The following is a 14,561-nucleotide window of genomic DNA, read 5'->3' as shown; positions in this document are numbered from 1 at the left end:
CTCTTAAAAAAAAAAAAAAAAACACATTTCTTAAAATGCCAACAACAAAAAAGTGTTTTTCTTGAATAGGTGAAGTTTGACTTCCTAGATCCATAATTGTTGCGTTGGCGTATCCTGGACTTTCGGAGGTTCTAATTAGAACTTCCAAAATCCGGGCTGTTGCGCCCAATTCGCAACGCTAGTGAAAAGATGAATCATTACCATCTCATCCTCCGAGCCTCGATTGATTAGCTTCTCTTCTGTGGTCTTCATGCTGATAAAGGAACTACATAAACAGAACAGAAAAGCAGGTGTTGCGCAAAGTCCACATTTGGTGGTTAGAGGATCAACAATACAACTGAAATGTACTTGACATATGAGTCAATGACACAAAAGACTATTTAGAAATGTATTCTTTAAATGTTTTTCCCCCCCAATGGTTCATTTGATATTTTCACGCTAAGCACTTTTTAAGAAGCTTTCGCGGCATTGGCCATCAAGTCTTCCACTAGTAGATGATCAAAAACAGAGCAGAGTCGCTAAACAAATGGGAGTAATCCATTCGGCCAATGAACTCACCAAGATGCTGCGTCTTCTTCAACGTGAAGGCTGGTGAATATTGGCCATCCTAGAATTGCTGCTTTTGTCAACACGCGCACCTCCTGCGACTGACCGACTCCCCGCAAAAACCGAATGCCGTGCTATTCCGGTGACCGCCCGCCGGTGTTCTGACAAATTTTGCAACCCGTCAAAAATTGCTACCTTGCGGTTTTGCGCATGCGCGTAACGTTAAAAATGGCCGCGAATGCAGCGATTCCAAAGTAAACACTACAAACTTTCTTTGAAGACAGGAATATTTACTTAAGTTTGATCATGTAAAGACATGTACAAAAGTTGTACTCAGACACATCCTACCATGTTAGCTGCACACAGCAACTGCACCCCGCGCTCTCACTGTTAACGACGTCGCCGTGTCGTTAAGTATTCATTTACGCCATTTCGTGTTGGAGAGGTATGTTTATTATGTATCTAGTTTAGTTAGCACCTTTGGATAACAATGAGATTCCAACTGAATGTAAAAGAGGGCATTTTCAGCGCCACAAAAGCTTTGGGAGCAAAATTTTATAAGGGAGCAAATTTTGACAGAACACCTGTTCATTTTATAAGGGAGCAAATTTTGACAGAACACCCCGGCCAATAGCTCATCAGCAATCAGTCATGAGGAAACAGCTGGCTCACTCGCTTTGGCTATTGACCCAATCGGTCTTTGTCAGTCACGTGCCCAAATTTGCGGACACGCCCCCAGACGCCATTTTGGGTGTAGTCGCGACACTCTTTGATGTCACCGCAGGTGGTCACGTGGTTCCTGTAGGGTGTGGGTAGTTCCAAGCTCAAGCAGCGCTATAGTGCTTTTCAAGGTAACTGACAGCGGTAATTGCGACATTTATGGGAAAATGGATCAAATCGCGTATCTAAGTAGTAGTTTCATTTTGTCGTTGCATTATAACATATATTTAAATGCCAGTTTTACATTTGGAGGGGTAAGGCGACAACTGAAAACTGTGTGAACTGTTACGCAGAAGGGAACTTGCCCATCCCATGAGGAGCGAAAGTTTGTGTTAGCATTGGACTTTTACATTGAAATACAGGATGATTTAGGGGTTTCTTTTTTCACAACAAGAATACTGTTTGTCCAGAGAACGTCTAAATTTCCTTGATTCACCTACCTTTGGTAATATATTAAAGATAACACCATGTATAACATAGTTTGTTCCCAAGTTCTAAATGGCACATCCTAGTTTGTTTCGTCGCATTGACATATAAAAACACTTGTTTCCCAAAAAGTTGGAGGTCACGACTTTTAAATTCTATTTTCCACTTTTCTTTACTGTTGTACTTTCTCATGCTTATATATATATATATATGTGTGTACATTTTCCATTTTATAGACTTAGTTTGACCTGAAACACAAAGAAAATATGTTTAACAAATATTTCCCGCTTAACTCAAATTTTGAATATAGCCTCTAGTTTTAGCAAAACCAAACCTGTACCTTTTTAGAGGCATTTTTCATTTAGTTTGGACCCAAGCAACACAAATAAAATGATTTCAAGACAGGAACAAAATTCTATTATTTTCTGTAACATGGTGTAATGTACAACAATAACAACTTATTACCCTTTGATAAAGAAAAACATTTTTTATTGAACAATTGGTGAAATTGGTGTCATGGTTCATTTTTTACACCTAACATTTTATACATCAGTTGCCTGTCATGGGTTGGTTGTGCAGCATGGGAAGAACAAGAACAGCAGAAAAATTGGAGGGCAATAGTCAGTCATCAAACATGAAATAAAAAGCTTATTTAATGTTTTTTGCCATTTGAAAAGATCGCTAGATAAATAACAGATACAATTTGTAAAAAAGAAAAAAAAAGGGCGCTCTAATATCTATAACCCTTGCTAAATCCTGTTTTTTTTTTTTCTCATGGAACCTGCAGATGCAGGAGTTGACTTGCATCCATTATTTTTGGGGGGAGGAAAGATATTTCAAAATTCTGAATTTGTCTCAAAATCATGAAATTGTAAGTGTATCAAATGTGATACATTGGGGGAGGGGGCAAGGGGGGCCAGCCCCCCTGGTGGCCGAAAAGTGTCATTGCATGTAACTGACTTTCCTATATTTATATATATAAAAGTTGTAAAGCAGCAATAAAACAAATTTTTAATAAATGAATGAAATGAACAAAAAAAGATATTTATACAATGGGTCAGTTTTTTTACCTAACAGACCATGTGACAAGCACCTTAGACAGTCATTTGCTTTGCATATTATTTTCAACAACAAAAAATTAGGGGTGGGCAATTTTATTTTTCCAACGATTTTTTTCTTTGTTTGAAAATATTTTGATTGAAGCAACCTTTTTGGAGATTGAATGATTTGGACACAAATGTCCTACCCATAATATGGCACAAACAAAAAAAGGATTTGTAAAATCAAAAACCTTTTTTAATGAAAAATTAAGTGTTCGATTGCAAAAAATTTGAGTCTCAAATAATTTTTCGCATTCAAAAACTATTTTACTATGATTGAAATGATTTTTTTTTTGATTGAAGTGATTTTTCTTTTGAAAATATATATTTTTTTTGTTTGAAGCAACTTTTTTGATTGAATAATAAAGACACAAATGTGCTAGCCAAAATGTGGCCCAAACGCAAAACAACATTACTTCAAGCAAAAAAGTTGCTTCAACCAAAAAAAAAAAAAAAATCACTTCAGTCCCCACAAAAATTGAAAGACAAATAGCTTTCAAATGCTTTTTTTTTTTTTGAGTTTCAATTTTATTTTTGCATTCAAACACTTTTTTTTTTTTTTTTTGAGATTGAAGTGACTTTTTTTTAATTGAAAATATACTGGTCCTTCTAAAAAAATTAGCATTTTGTGATAAAGTTAATTATTTTCTGTAATATACTGATAAACATTAGACTTTCATATATTTTAGATTCATTACACACAACTGAAGTAGTTCAAGCCTTTTTATTGTTTTAATATTGATGATTTCGGCAAAAAACAAAAATCCCTATCTCAAAAAAAAAGCATATCATGAAAAGGTACTCTAAAGAAGCTACTCGCCTAATCATCTGAATCAACGAATTAACTCAAAACCCCTTCGAAAGATTCCAGAGGCTTATAAAAACTCCCAGCCCGGTTCATGACTCAAAACTGCAATGGTGGGCAAGACTGCCGACCTGACTGTTGTCCAGAAGGCCATCATTGACACTCTCAAGCAAGAGGCTAAGACACAGAAAGAAATTTCTGAGGGAATAAGCTGTTCCCAGAGTGCTGTACCAAGGCACCTCAGTGGGAAGTCTGTGGCAGGAAACGCTGCACAAGCAGAAGAGGTGACCGCACCCTGAGAAAGACTTCGGAGAAGGGCCGATTCCAGACCTTGGGGGACCTGCAGAAACAGCGGACCGAGTCTGGAGTAGAAACATCCAGAGCCACCGTGCACAGGCGTGTGCTGGAAATGGGCTCCGGGTGCCGCATTCCCCAGGTCAAGCCACTTTTGAACCTGAAACAGCGGCAGGAGCGCCTGACCTGCAGGGCTACAGAGAAGCAGAACTGGACTGTTGCTCAGTGATCCAAAGTACTTTTTTCAGATGAAAGCAAATTTTGCACGTCATTCGGAAATCAAGGTGCCAGAGATTGGAGGAAGACTGGGGTGAAGGAAATGTCCAGTGTCAAGTACCCGCAGTCAGTGATGGTCTGGGGTGCCATGTCAGCTGCTGGTGTTGGTCTACTGTGTTTTATCAAGGACAGGGTCAATGCAGCTAGCTATCAGGAGATTTCGGAGCACTTCATGCTTCCATCTGCTGAACAGCTTTATGGAGATGAAGATTTCAGTTTTCAGCACGACCTGGCACCTGCTCACAGTGGTAAATGGTTTACTGACCATGGCATTACTGTGCTCAATTGGTCTGCCAACTCTCCTGACCTGAACCCCATAGAGAATTTGTGGAATATTGTGAGAGGAAGTTGAGAGACACCAGACTCAACACTGTGGATGAGCTTTAGGCCGCTATCGAAGCATCCATAACACCTGAGCAGTGCCACGGGCCGATTGCCTCCATGCCACACTGCATTGAAGCAGTCATTTCTGCAAAAGGATTCCCGACCAAATATTGAGTGCATAGCTGATATATTTCATTGTAGGTTGACTTTTGCATTTAAAAACACTTTTTGTATTGGTCGGATGATATATGTTCATTTTTTGAAATAGGGATTTTTGGTTTTTATTGACTTTTCTGCCAAAATCATTCATATTAAAACAATAAAAGGCTTGAACGACTTCAGTTGTGTGTCATGAATATAAAATATATGAAAGTCTAATGTTTGTTGCTTGCACGGCACTGAGTACTTTACTTGAACACCGACGACACCATTAAAAAAAGAAATAAAACTGCCTGCATGCCGCTAAGCCACCGCACGACCACTCGCTTGCTGGCCCGGCAAATGTCGGGCCACTCGCCCACCACCCCGCCGGCCCTCCGTTGGGACCCCGATGTCACACCCCCGCCCCGGCGCGGAGGACAGCCGCCGATCGCTTCGGCCTCGTGTCCCGACTCCGGTGGTACACCAATAGCCAGCCGTCGGTCCGTGCGAGGCGGGGGGCATGTGCAAACATTTTTTCGATGATTTTTTTTTTTTTTTTTTTTGATTGAAGTGATTTTTCTTTTGAAATTTTTTTGTTTGTTTGTTTGAAGCAACTCATTTTTTTGATTAAATAAGAAAGACTCAAGTATCCTAGCCAAAATGTGGCCCAAATGCAAAACATGACTTCAATCACAAAAGTTGTTTCAATCCCCCCAAAAAATATTAAGTTTGAAAATTCTTTGTCTCAAATGTATTTTTTGCCTTCACATTTTATTTTGATTGAAAATATATATTTTGATTGAATAATAAAGACACAAATCTACCTTCATAGTTAATGAGCGAGAAAGAAATTAAGAAGGCTTCAAAAATAAAACCACCAGGGAGTCTGATTTTTTAAATTTAAGCTCTATACTTCCCTCATAAGGAAAAGAGTTTGAGGGATAAAAAAAGTTGTTGGATGAGGCTGCGAAAGGCAGTGGATCCCCCTATCAGCTGGGTGAATAGCACAATTGGTAAGCATAACAGAGTTTGCGCGGCTTGTCGGGTATTAACTACAACAATTATAAACACAACTACAATGTCATTTTTCAATAAGATCTTTTTTCACTATTATTAGGTGCTTAAGTTGTCAAATATGGATAATAATGAAAGAATAGTTTTGAAAAAACTGTGCTCATGGTGGCTCAGTGACCATCTTATGTGGTTTGTTCTCAGTTGAACAAGTTGAAGAAGGAAGTTTTGATGTAGCGGTTGAAGAAAGAAAAGTAGCAAAGACTGACTGAATCATAGCCAGAAAGTGTTGATGACAGTGTTGATTTCTATTCACTATTCCCCCCTCCCAATTGAAGTCTGTCACATTCACAGCCAATTTATACTGTAAAGCTGGTTTAAATGGATGTTATTGTAAGGTGTTCTAAATACTTGTTCATGTGCCCATTTTGATCTATGTGCCCCTCCACCGGTCTCTGCACGACCCTGCCCATATACCGCAGTACTTTTTTCCTCCCAAATCCAATACCCCGGCTACGTATTGGATTCAACCCATTTTTGATGAACTCTTTCGGTACCGTTGACGGCAGTAGATGTCCAATCCATTTGAAGTAGGAGGATGGCGGCGACGTTCGGCGCTTCCTCCCACTTCAAATGGATTGAATAAACTCATCAGAAGGAAGATCATCTTGAGTAGCGCGACCAGCGATCGGAAACCTATATTGCATACATACTTATTAGGCAGTAGGCGTGGCTCAGTGGTAGAGTAGTTGTCCCCCCAAACCCAGAGGTTGTGGGTTCAATTCTCCGCCCTGATGAACACGCCTAAGTGTCCTTGAGCAAGATACTGAACCCCACGTTGCTCCTGGTGCTGCGTCACCAGTAGGTGGATGGTGAGATAGTGTAAAGCGCTTTGAGCGCCTTGAAAGGTGGAAAAGCGCTATATAAGTGTAACACCATAACACCATTTAGGCGGGATGTTCCACTGTACTCGCCAAAGTCATTTTAGTGCTCAATCGGTACGACGCACCTAGAAAATTTCTTATACCCGTGGGTAACACGGAATACACAAAGAAAGGAAATTGAAGTGGAGGCAAACACTTTTCAAACACTGTATTTGTATACGCAACTATTTAGAAAACGGTTTGATTTTTAAAATGTATTTGTGGTCACATGGGACAAAAAAAAACCTTGGGTAATTAGTCCACTTATAAGGTGGATGCCCATCATCCTAACAAAAAAATTTGCTGATAACTACATGAATGAATTCCGATTGGGATGGGATTACACTTGAAGTGAGAAATTCCCCTTAGAGGCCAGGCAGGGCTGTTACTTCTTCAACATCACGTCGCGTCCCGTCAGTTCGCCCTAAAAGAAGATTTCCTCAGATAGTGTCAAGCGGCCTGAAAAGCGGTTTGTCCGGCTCGACCGCTGACCGATCCGCTCGACGCAAACAAGACGTCGCGAGGGAGCCGGCGGCGGCCAAAACACACTTAGGTCTGAGAATATGCGCAAACAAAGCGTTACCTCCGGTGCCGGCACCTCTTTTGGCTTTTAACCTTGCGTAACCCAGGCTGACTTTGCTTCCGTTGATCACGCCGTCCTCCATGACCTCTTTGGCGGCGACGCACAATTCTTCACTCTCGTACTCCACGAAACCGAACCTGACGACGGCCAAATGTTGTAAAAATGACATTTGCCGTACGTACGCCGCGGCGCTTACCCTTTCGACTTTCCTGTCTTTTTATCTGTGGCGATTCTCGCTGCGAGACAACCCTCGAAAGCGCCTCGAAGAATGTCTGCGGTGGTCTCGTCGCCGAGTCCGCGTACGATCAGTGTTTTTGACTGCACTGAGAAAGAAAGAATTGTCTGGTTTGGCCGCTGTTTACCCAAGAAGACTCCACACGTACGCTCCAAGTCGAAGTGCACATTATTTTCTCGAATGTGAGCATATCGAGATGAAATCTTAGCAGTCGGTCCTCACGCACTCGAGCCTAAAAAAACATGAACTCATTGGCTGCCATTGTCGGTGGCGGACGTCCAATAGTGTACCGCACGAATGCTATTTTTAGACCGTGACCTCGTCAGCTTAACCCGGAAGTGGGTCAACGTAGACACGCTGTTACTACTGCTTGTTTTCTGCCGGTAATCTTTCAAAAAAGAACATGCCGAGTAAACACTGCTGCTATGGAACTTACAGAAACGACTCTAGACATGATGACATATGAAGGATGTTTTCTTCATACATTTCCCGAACCCAAAAATGTGAAGAATGGATCAACTTGGCGGACGTCCAAAAGACCAGTTCAACACCAGCCAGGTGAAAACTTTCATCTTCATATGCAGTAAACATTATGTTGGGGGCCATGGTCCTACAGAGGACAAACAGGTAAGCCATTTTGATCATTATTCTTATCTTTTAGCGTGGCGTGACCTGAAAAAAAGAAAATGGTATCTGACTGCCACTGTTGTTACCTATTCTGTTGTAAAAAACAAAAAAACAACTATAGTAAGGGGGACGTGTAAATGAATTATAGAATTAGGATTTGTTATTAATGAAAAAATGAAACGTGTTCATTGGCTGTCAGCGAGTAGCATTTGCGACCGCTACACAAAAATAGCAATGTAAATTGAAATTGCCCCCAATAACGGTCAGAGACAACCAGAGGATATAATATATGAGAAAGACAGGGCATATGGTGGCAAAGGATAAGTTGTTGAAACAAGAGAAAGTCATTGTCAGTGGCGTAAGGCAATGCACACACACAAAAAAAAAGGTGTCGATAATAAAGCTAACTGTGGATCAGATTGGCTGTTTTTCAGCCCTCGACACTCAAGCCATCTCTTTAACTGAACATTTGTATGTTCTTCCACATCTTTACTAGAGGTGTGCAAAATTTCCGATTCTTTTGATTATTCACGATTCGGCCGTGGAAGATTCGAGAACGATTCACAAACATCCAAATTCCGATGATTGAAATATGCCAAGTAAAGCGGAAGTACAACACAATCAGCGCGCCGCGCGGTCTTCGGGACGGAACGGAGCGAGAATAGCTAAACATCATGCTTCTCATTACCCGGCCCCTCGGCTAATGCCAATGCTCAACTCACGGCTCTAGCTCAACTAATGCCACGAGATAAAAAAAAACGCAACAACATACCTGACTGCTGCCGAAAAGCTGCTACAAAGTACATCCGCATAATGTTACGGTAGATATCGTTTATATAGGACTAGATGCAATATAGATTCGGTAGCGTTAGCAGCACATCTACAAAAAAGCTAGATACGGGCGTTAGTAAACGCCTGCCATCTTAAAGCAGTACACTTCCCTGCAAGGCTGTTGTAGCGAACCTTCCAAGCAATCCCAATTAACTTTTTATCTAAAATACTCCTGAATCGGTAAAATATTGACTTGAATCTATCTTTAAAATACTTTTAAAACTTTCACATGTCGAAAGTAGACAAAAGGGAAATTATGGAATAACGGGAGCAATTTTAACAACGGTTGATTCACAACATTAAATGAATTGAATGTAGTTTAAAGCTGCTGATACAGAATGGGGACTGGAGTTTTTTTATTTAATGTTTTTTTTTTGTATATTTGTTTACTGCTATATGTTAACTTGATACTGAAATAGTAGTTTGGTTTAGCCTGAGAGTATTTTTGAACAATTTTGGAACTAATGTACAAAACATTAAAAAAAAATAAAAAACAAAAGGAGGGGGGTGCATCAATAATCGTTTTATAATCGAATCGGAGCCTCTGAATCGTAATCGTAATCGAATCGTTAGGTGCCCAAAGATTCCCAGCTCTAATCTTTACCAGTGAATTTGGCACCGGGGACATTATTTTTGGACAGGTTTAGCTCAGGAAACATCTCGTTCGCACATTATTTATATGCATTTAGCAATAGGACAAACGCAAGCTTGACCCGCCTGTAAATGACCTTGTTCATAATTTCACGTGTTTGTATTTGATTTCCGTTTTTGAGAGTTCATGGTTTTATTTTGAAAGGGCAAAGGAAGGCAAAATACCGCAAAATGTATCAGCTGCATAAAAGAAGGAAGTTGGAAAAACGGCGCGCTGAAGAGAAGGCATACAACGTGCGTCGCCGTCACGGTGATCATAAGAACTAATACAGTGTCTTGAGTTGCTAAAGGTTATTAGCACCTGGTTGGTGAAGTAACAAGGTTTGAATTGAAGGTTTCATTTTGGAAATTCTAGTAGGTGATTTATATGTCGCTAAGTATAGGATCTCTCATTTGTCTGAGTCTGAACTATTTCCATTCATTTTCTGTACACTAGAGGGCGCAGTCATCTTACTAAATAATGGCGCTTCATCAACAATGGGCCTATAAATGCTATTAGTATTGTTTGCAATTATAATTGAAAGGTTTATTTCTTGTGTTACGGTTTATTTTACGAAAATAAAGAAAAATATAGAAGTTTAAAAGGTCATAAATATATACAGTAATTGCACTCAAGGTAGAGATGGTCAAGGATAAGGTAAGGTCAAGGCAATTGATTAATAAGGTTAAAAAGGAAGAAGGTAAAAAGTTATTATTAATTACTAATTGTTTTGTTTTGTTTGTTTGCACCGTAGCTCTTACCGTGTGTTTACGTCAAGGTGGGAAATAAAAGTTCTAAACCATTACTTTGAGAGACCATCTTTTCAACCGGGATGCTACACCACCTAGCAACGGTCGCTAACGTCAGGAATCTCAATGAGCAATGTTGCGTGTGCTACAGCATTCATTTGAAGTGGGAGGGTGGACAAACGTCCATTCTTATTGGTGCCACTCATTGGTGGGAGGTTGCTTCCTGGCCAGAGGAAGAACACATTTTTAACGCCTTCGCCGCCCTCGCTCCCATCCCAAATAGACTGGACCTTTGACGCCGTCGACAGCAGCCAATGAGTAAAAGTGCACATCAAACAGAAGTCCACCTTGCGTATTTGAAATAAACACGTCATCTGTTTAGCATAAGGCTAGCAAACGACACAAAACTCCACAGGCGGATTTTCTATGAACGTGCAAAAATAGCGTTTTTGTTTCTTATATTTTTGCGTTAGAAGAGGGAAAAAACATGTACAAGTAATCCAAAATACCATCGCTAATCTTCACGCTCCCTTTGACGGCAGCGAACTCCACTCTTATCGGCCTCTTTAGGATTTGTACATCGGCGGCGGCCCGGAGGGCCTGCTGAGCGTCTTCCATGGTGGCGAAATCCACAAAAGCAAATCTGCAGATGACGTCAGTTGTCGCTGGAAAAAGACAAGAGGGAGCGGTCGTGCGCACTCACCCTTTTGTTTGTCCGTCTTTTTTTGGAATGGTGATAGCTAGAGCTTTTTTAAAGACTTTTTTCACGTTCTTTTCCTTGACTTTGAATGGCAGGTTGCTCACAAAGAGGGTGCTGCTGGGAGGAACTGGGAAAGTCACAAAATAGAAGGTGAGCTAAAATGCACAAAGCTCGTGACCTTTACTCTATTTGTCAATCTAACGGCACAGAGCGTACCGTCATTTTCGGGCTATATGTCGCTACTTTTTTCCCCTTTTTGAATCCCGCAGCGTACAGTCTAGTACGGCTTATTTGTTGATTTATTTGGGTTAATAGTTAACACTTCATTTGCCAGCAGCATCATAAGACCGTCATGAGCATTACATTTACTTGAGTAACCTTTTGAGAAAAATGTACTTTTAAGAGCAGTTTTACTAAGGCATACTTTAAGATAGTAGATTTGTGAAGTAGAAACGCTACTCTTACTCCGCTACTTTGGGCTGTTACATTTTCCGACCGGGCGGAAACACCGGACCTTGGAACAAGTTTGCCTCCTCGCCCGAGTCCGTTTCTGATTCGCCTTGCCGTTTGATCGCTGTCGACCTAAATAAATTGTCAACTTGTGCTTCGAAGCCCTTTTCCAGCTTTCAAAATGGAGTCAGTACAAGGGATTAAGACTAAGGTGAACTCGCAGCGTTTGGCCTTTTGGCCGAGTTGCAGGGTTCTCGCCGGCCCGGGTCGTTGGATCTGCGCCAGCGCTGGTCCGGCGGTTCGGCTGTCTTAATTCCGGCAATCTGGCTAAAAGGTCCGATTCCTTCACTTTTGAGAAAAATGTACTTCTAAGAGTAGTTTTTACTAAGCCATACTTTTTACTTTTAGAATGGAGATTTGTGAAGAAGAAACGCTACTCTTACTCCGCTACTTTTGGCTACATTAGTTACAACTTTCTCTTTATTCTACATACTGAGACGTGGCAACAATAATCCCATGATTCCATTATACCAATCAGACTCAAGCTTGCCATTCACGCCAGCCTGTTCAATCACCAGATGTCTTTAAAGCACCGTAAAAAATGAAGTATTTGACATAGAGCGCTGTCCTCAACATGACTCAAAGGCAACATTTTAAGTTTTTATTTGGCACCAATTGACCACCGAAAACCGGAGATATGATCTTTTAAATTTCATAATCGGAACTATGAAGGAAATAGTCAAACTAGGAACTATTTTCTCCACTTGAGGGAACTCGTACTCATTGGACGAATGATGCTTCAGTTCTGTTGATGTTTTTTCCTCTCGGTAGACTTTTTTTTTTTGTATTTCTTTGGCTTAATGTGTTTATGTAATAGGTTATACTAGTATTACAGTATAATAATAACAGTTCACATAGATAATTGTGCTGGGAAAAAATACTATTGTTGAAAAAAAAAAAAATTCAAACATTGTAAGCAGTTACTCACTATGTTACTCATTACTTTTACATTAGGTTTTTTTTTTTCCATCAAATACTTTTTTACTTGTACTTGAGTACATTTTTTGGACGACTACTTTTACTTTAGTAATATTATTTTGAAGTAACACAACTCTTACTTGAATACAATTTTTGGCTACGCGACCCACCTCTGTTAAGCATCATCCGGCAAGTTTTGTCAGCAACTCCATTAGGTCCAGCTCGGATCTTTTACATCCATTGAAAGGTGAGATCATTTGTCGGATGAAACTAAACGACATCTGTCATAAGCATCCATTAATGCTCACGACAGTGACATGTCATATTAATGACGGTCTTATGACACCACTGTCAAATAAAGTGTTATCGGTTAATATCTTTTGGTGTAAATATCCCATAATATGAACAAATGGCGTTTTTGTGTCAAATTTGGTGGGTGGCGGCTTATAGTCAAGTGCGCCTTAGAGCCCAAAAATGACGGTATTCTCCAAGGACGTGGCTAACTCTTGCGGTCCGTCCATCTGCATCTTTTGTGATGTCACTGTAAAGTAAGCGGCCACATTTTTCTCAGCCTCGCCATTTGGACCCAGAAAAGTCCCAGAAAAGTATTAAAGAGCTGTGGAGAAATTACCTGGGTCTTTGACCTTTCGGGACACTCCCACAGCGTCGATGATGAGAAGCCGGTCTTGGAGCTTGACTCCCTGTTTGCTCTCCCTGATTTTGCTGGCTACATTTTCATTTTTGAACTCCAAAAAGGCAATCCTGTCAAAACATCCAAATTTGCACGAGGTGTCTGGACGGCGCACGGACTCCAATTTCTTAAAAGTAGCCTTACCCTTTATCTGGTCTCTGAGCTCCATCGGGAAACCTAATTCTAATCGCCTTGGTAAAAATTTCCCGGATGTCTCTTCTTGTTGCGTCATAAGGGAGATTCTTCAAAAACAAGCATCTGGCATCTTTAGCTGCAAAGAATGACGGTTTCAGGACTCCACAAATCCAAGAAGAACACGGAGGTTGTTTTGAAAGTTGCCCAACAGCACCCTCAAAGGGTTAGGACACAGAAGCACAAGAGTCCGTTACCTTTCTTGTCCATCTTGGGCGCCTTTTTTTTCACATCGTCCGCCGGTTTGACCTTGGGCTTAGCGATAGTCACGGGCTGACCAAGAATGCTTTCTCCGTCCAGCGACAAGGCTTTAGTCACGTCCATTTCGGATGCCAAATCGATAAATGCGTGTGTTCTTCCAGAAAGACACATTAGCGTAGAAAGCATTTGGGAGCCAATTGCCACAACGCCGACTTACCTGGACGCAGCCAATCTGATATTTTGTACCAGAAGACTTTGTGACATCAAGAAGTTCTCTAACGAACAACGGACTTCGTCAAATGTTTTGGAGTTGTTTAAGTTGCCGATGAAAAGACAATAACCTTTAAAAACACAAGGGGATTTTTTTTAGAGGCTCTTTTTTTTCTCTCTCTCTCTCTCTCTCTCTCTCTCTCTCTCTCTATATATATATATTGGGAGTACGTACCGTCATTGAGGAATTTGCTTTTCTTGGATGAGGTAGTTTCCTCAGGTGCTTGTGCTTTGCGTTTCCCTTTCACTGAAAAGGATGACAAAGAGTTGTGCATCAAGGGTGTTTTAACCCCTAAAACAAATACATCTAAAAATCTTAAACCCGAAATTTGTTCATGACATTGAACGAAATGGAAATGGTTCAGAAGAAGCACATGATCAATAAAGGCATTCGTCATTTTGAATCATTCTGTCATAGACGCACAGAGAACTTTGATCTTTTAAAAACACCTTGGGCCTTGCAATACACTACAATGGACCCTGTCACTATATCAACTATATTAATGTTACCAATCATGTTTGTGTTCCAATGTATGTAGAGAGATAATGCTCGATTTCTCCCAGAAAATGATTGCAATTACAAATGCTTTGGTAGTAATATCTTCATTTATTTTGCTTGCAATGAAAAAACACAAAACGGAATGAAATGAAATCATGATCGTTTTACACAAAACTCCAAAAATGGGCCGGGCAAAAGTATTGGCACCCTCAGTCTAATACTTGGTAGCACAAAATAGCTGCAGACAACCGCTTCCAGTATCCATCGATGAGTTTCTTACAATGCTCTGCTGGAATTTTCGACCATTCTTCTGTGGCCAATTGCTCCAGGTCTCTGAGATTTGAAGGGTGCCATTTTC

The 14,561-nt window shown here is 40.6% G+C and overlaps 2 protein-coding genes across 8 annotated transcripts in view; both read right to left on the bottom strand.

Annotated features, from left to right (window-relative positions):
* Positions 1–732, bottom strand: part of LOC130929646 (polyamine-transporting ATPase 13A3-like) — a 33,142-nt gene extending 32,410 nt beyond the window's left edge. For 2 of the 5 annotated variants that reach the window (XM_057856982.1, XM_057856983.1), the window contains exons 1-2: positions 559–729; positions 202–265 (exon numbers count right to left, since the gene is read on the bottom strand). In XM_057856982.1, coding sequence (XP_057712965.1) covers positions 202–252 — 51 coding nt within the window. In that variant the 5' untranslated portion in view covers positions 253–265; positions 559–729. Of the gene's footprint in view, positions 1–201; positions 266–558 lie in introns of all 5 variants that reach the window. The other 3 variants (XM_057856985.1, XM_057856981.1, XM_057856984.1) reach the window with 3 other exon arrangements.
* Positions 733–1,933: 1,201 nt separating this feature from the next.
* The window catches only part of LOC130929648 (nucleolin-like), a 15,485-nt gene continuing 2,857 nt past the window's right edge, over positions 1,934–14,561 (bottom strand). For 2 of the 3 annotated variants that reach the window (XM_057856990.1, XM_057856991.1), the window contains exons 3-12: positions 13,880–13,951; positions 13,652–13,775; positions 13,431–13,588; positions 13,186–13,312; positions 12,982–13,112; positions 10,926–11,049; positions 10,732–10,865; positions 7,346–7,472; positions 7,150–7,286; positions 1,935–6,990 (exon numbers count right to left, since the gene is read on the bottom strand). In XM_057856990.1, coding sequence (XP_057712973.1) covers positions 6,932–6,990; positions 7,150–7,286; positions 7,346–7,472; positions 10,732–10,865; positions 10,926–11,049; positions 12,982–13,112; positions 13,186–13,312; positions 13,431–13,588; positions 13,652–13,775; positions 13,880–13,951 — 1,193 coding nt within the window. In that variant the 3' untranslated portion in view covers positions 1,935–6,931. Of the gene's footprint in view, positions 6,991–7,149; positions 7,287–7,345; positions 7,473–10,731; positions 10,866–10,925; positions 11,050–12,981; positions 13,113–13,185; positions 13,313–13,430; positions 13,589–13,651; positions 13,776–13,879; positions 13,952–14,561 lie in introns of all 3 variants that reach the window. The other variant, XM_057856989.1, reaches the window with a different exon arrangement.

This window comes from Corythoichthys intestinalis, chromosome 14 (assembly GCF_030265065.1).
Source record: "Corythoichthys intestinalis isolate RoL2023-P3 chromosome 14, ASM3026506v1, whole genome shotgun sequence".
Classification (NCBI taxonomy): Eukaryota; Metazoa; Chordata; class Actinopteri; order Syngnathiformes; family Syngnathidae; genus Corythoichthys; species Corythoichthys intestinalis.
Note: the sequence above shows the minus strand (reverse complement) of the source record. Positions and strands in the feature narration are given on the sequence as shown.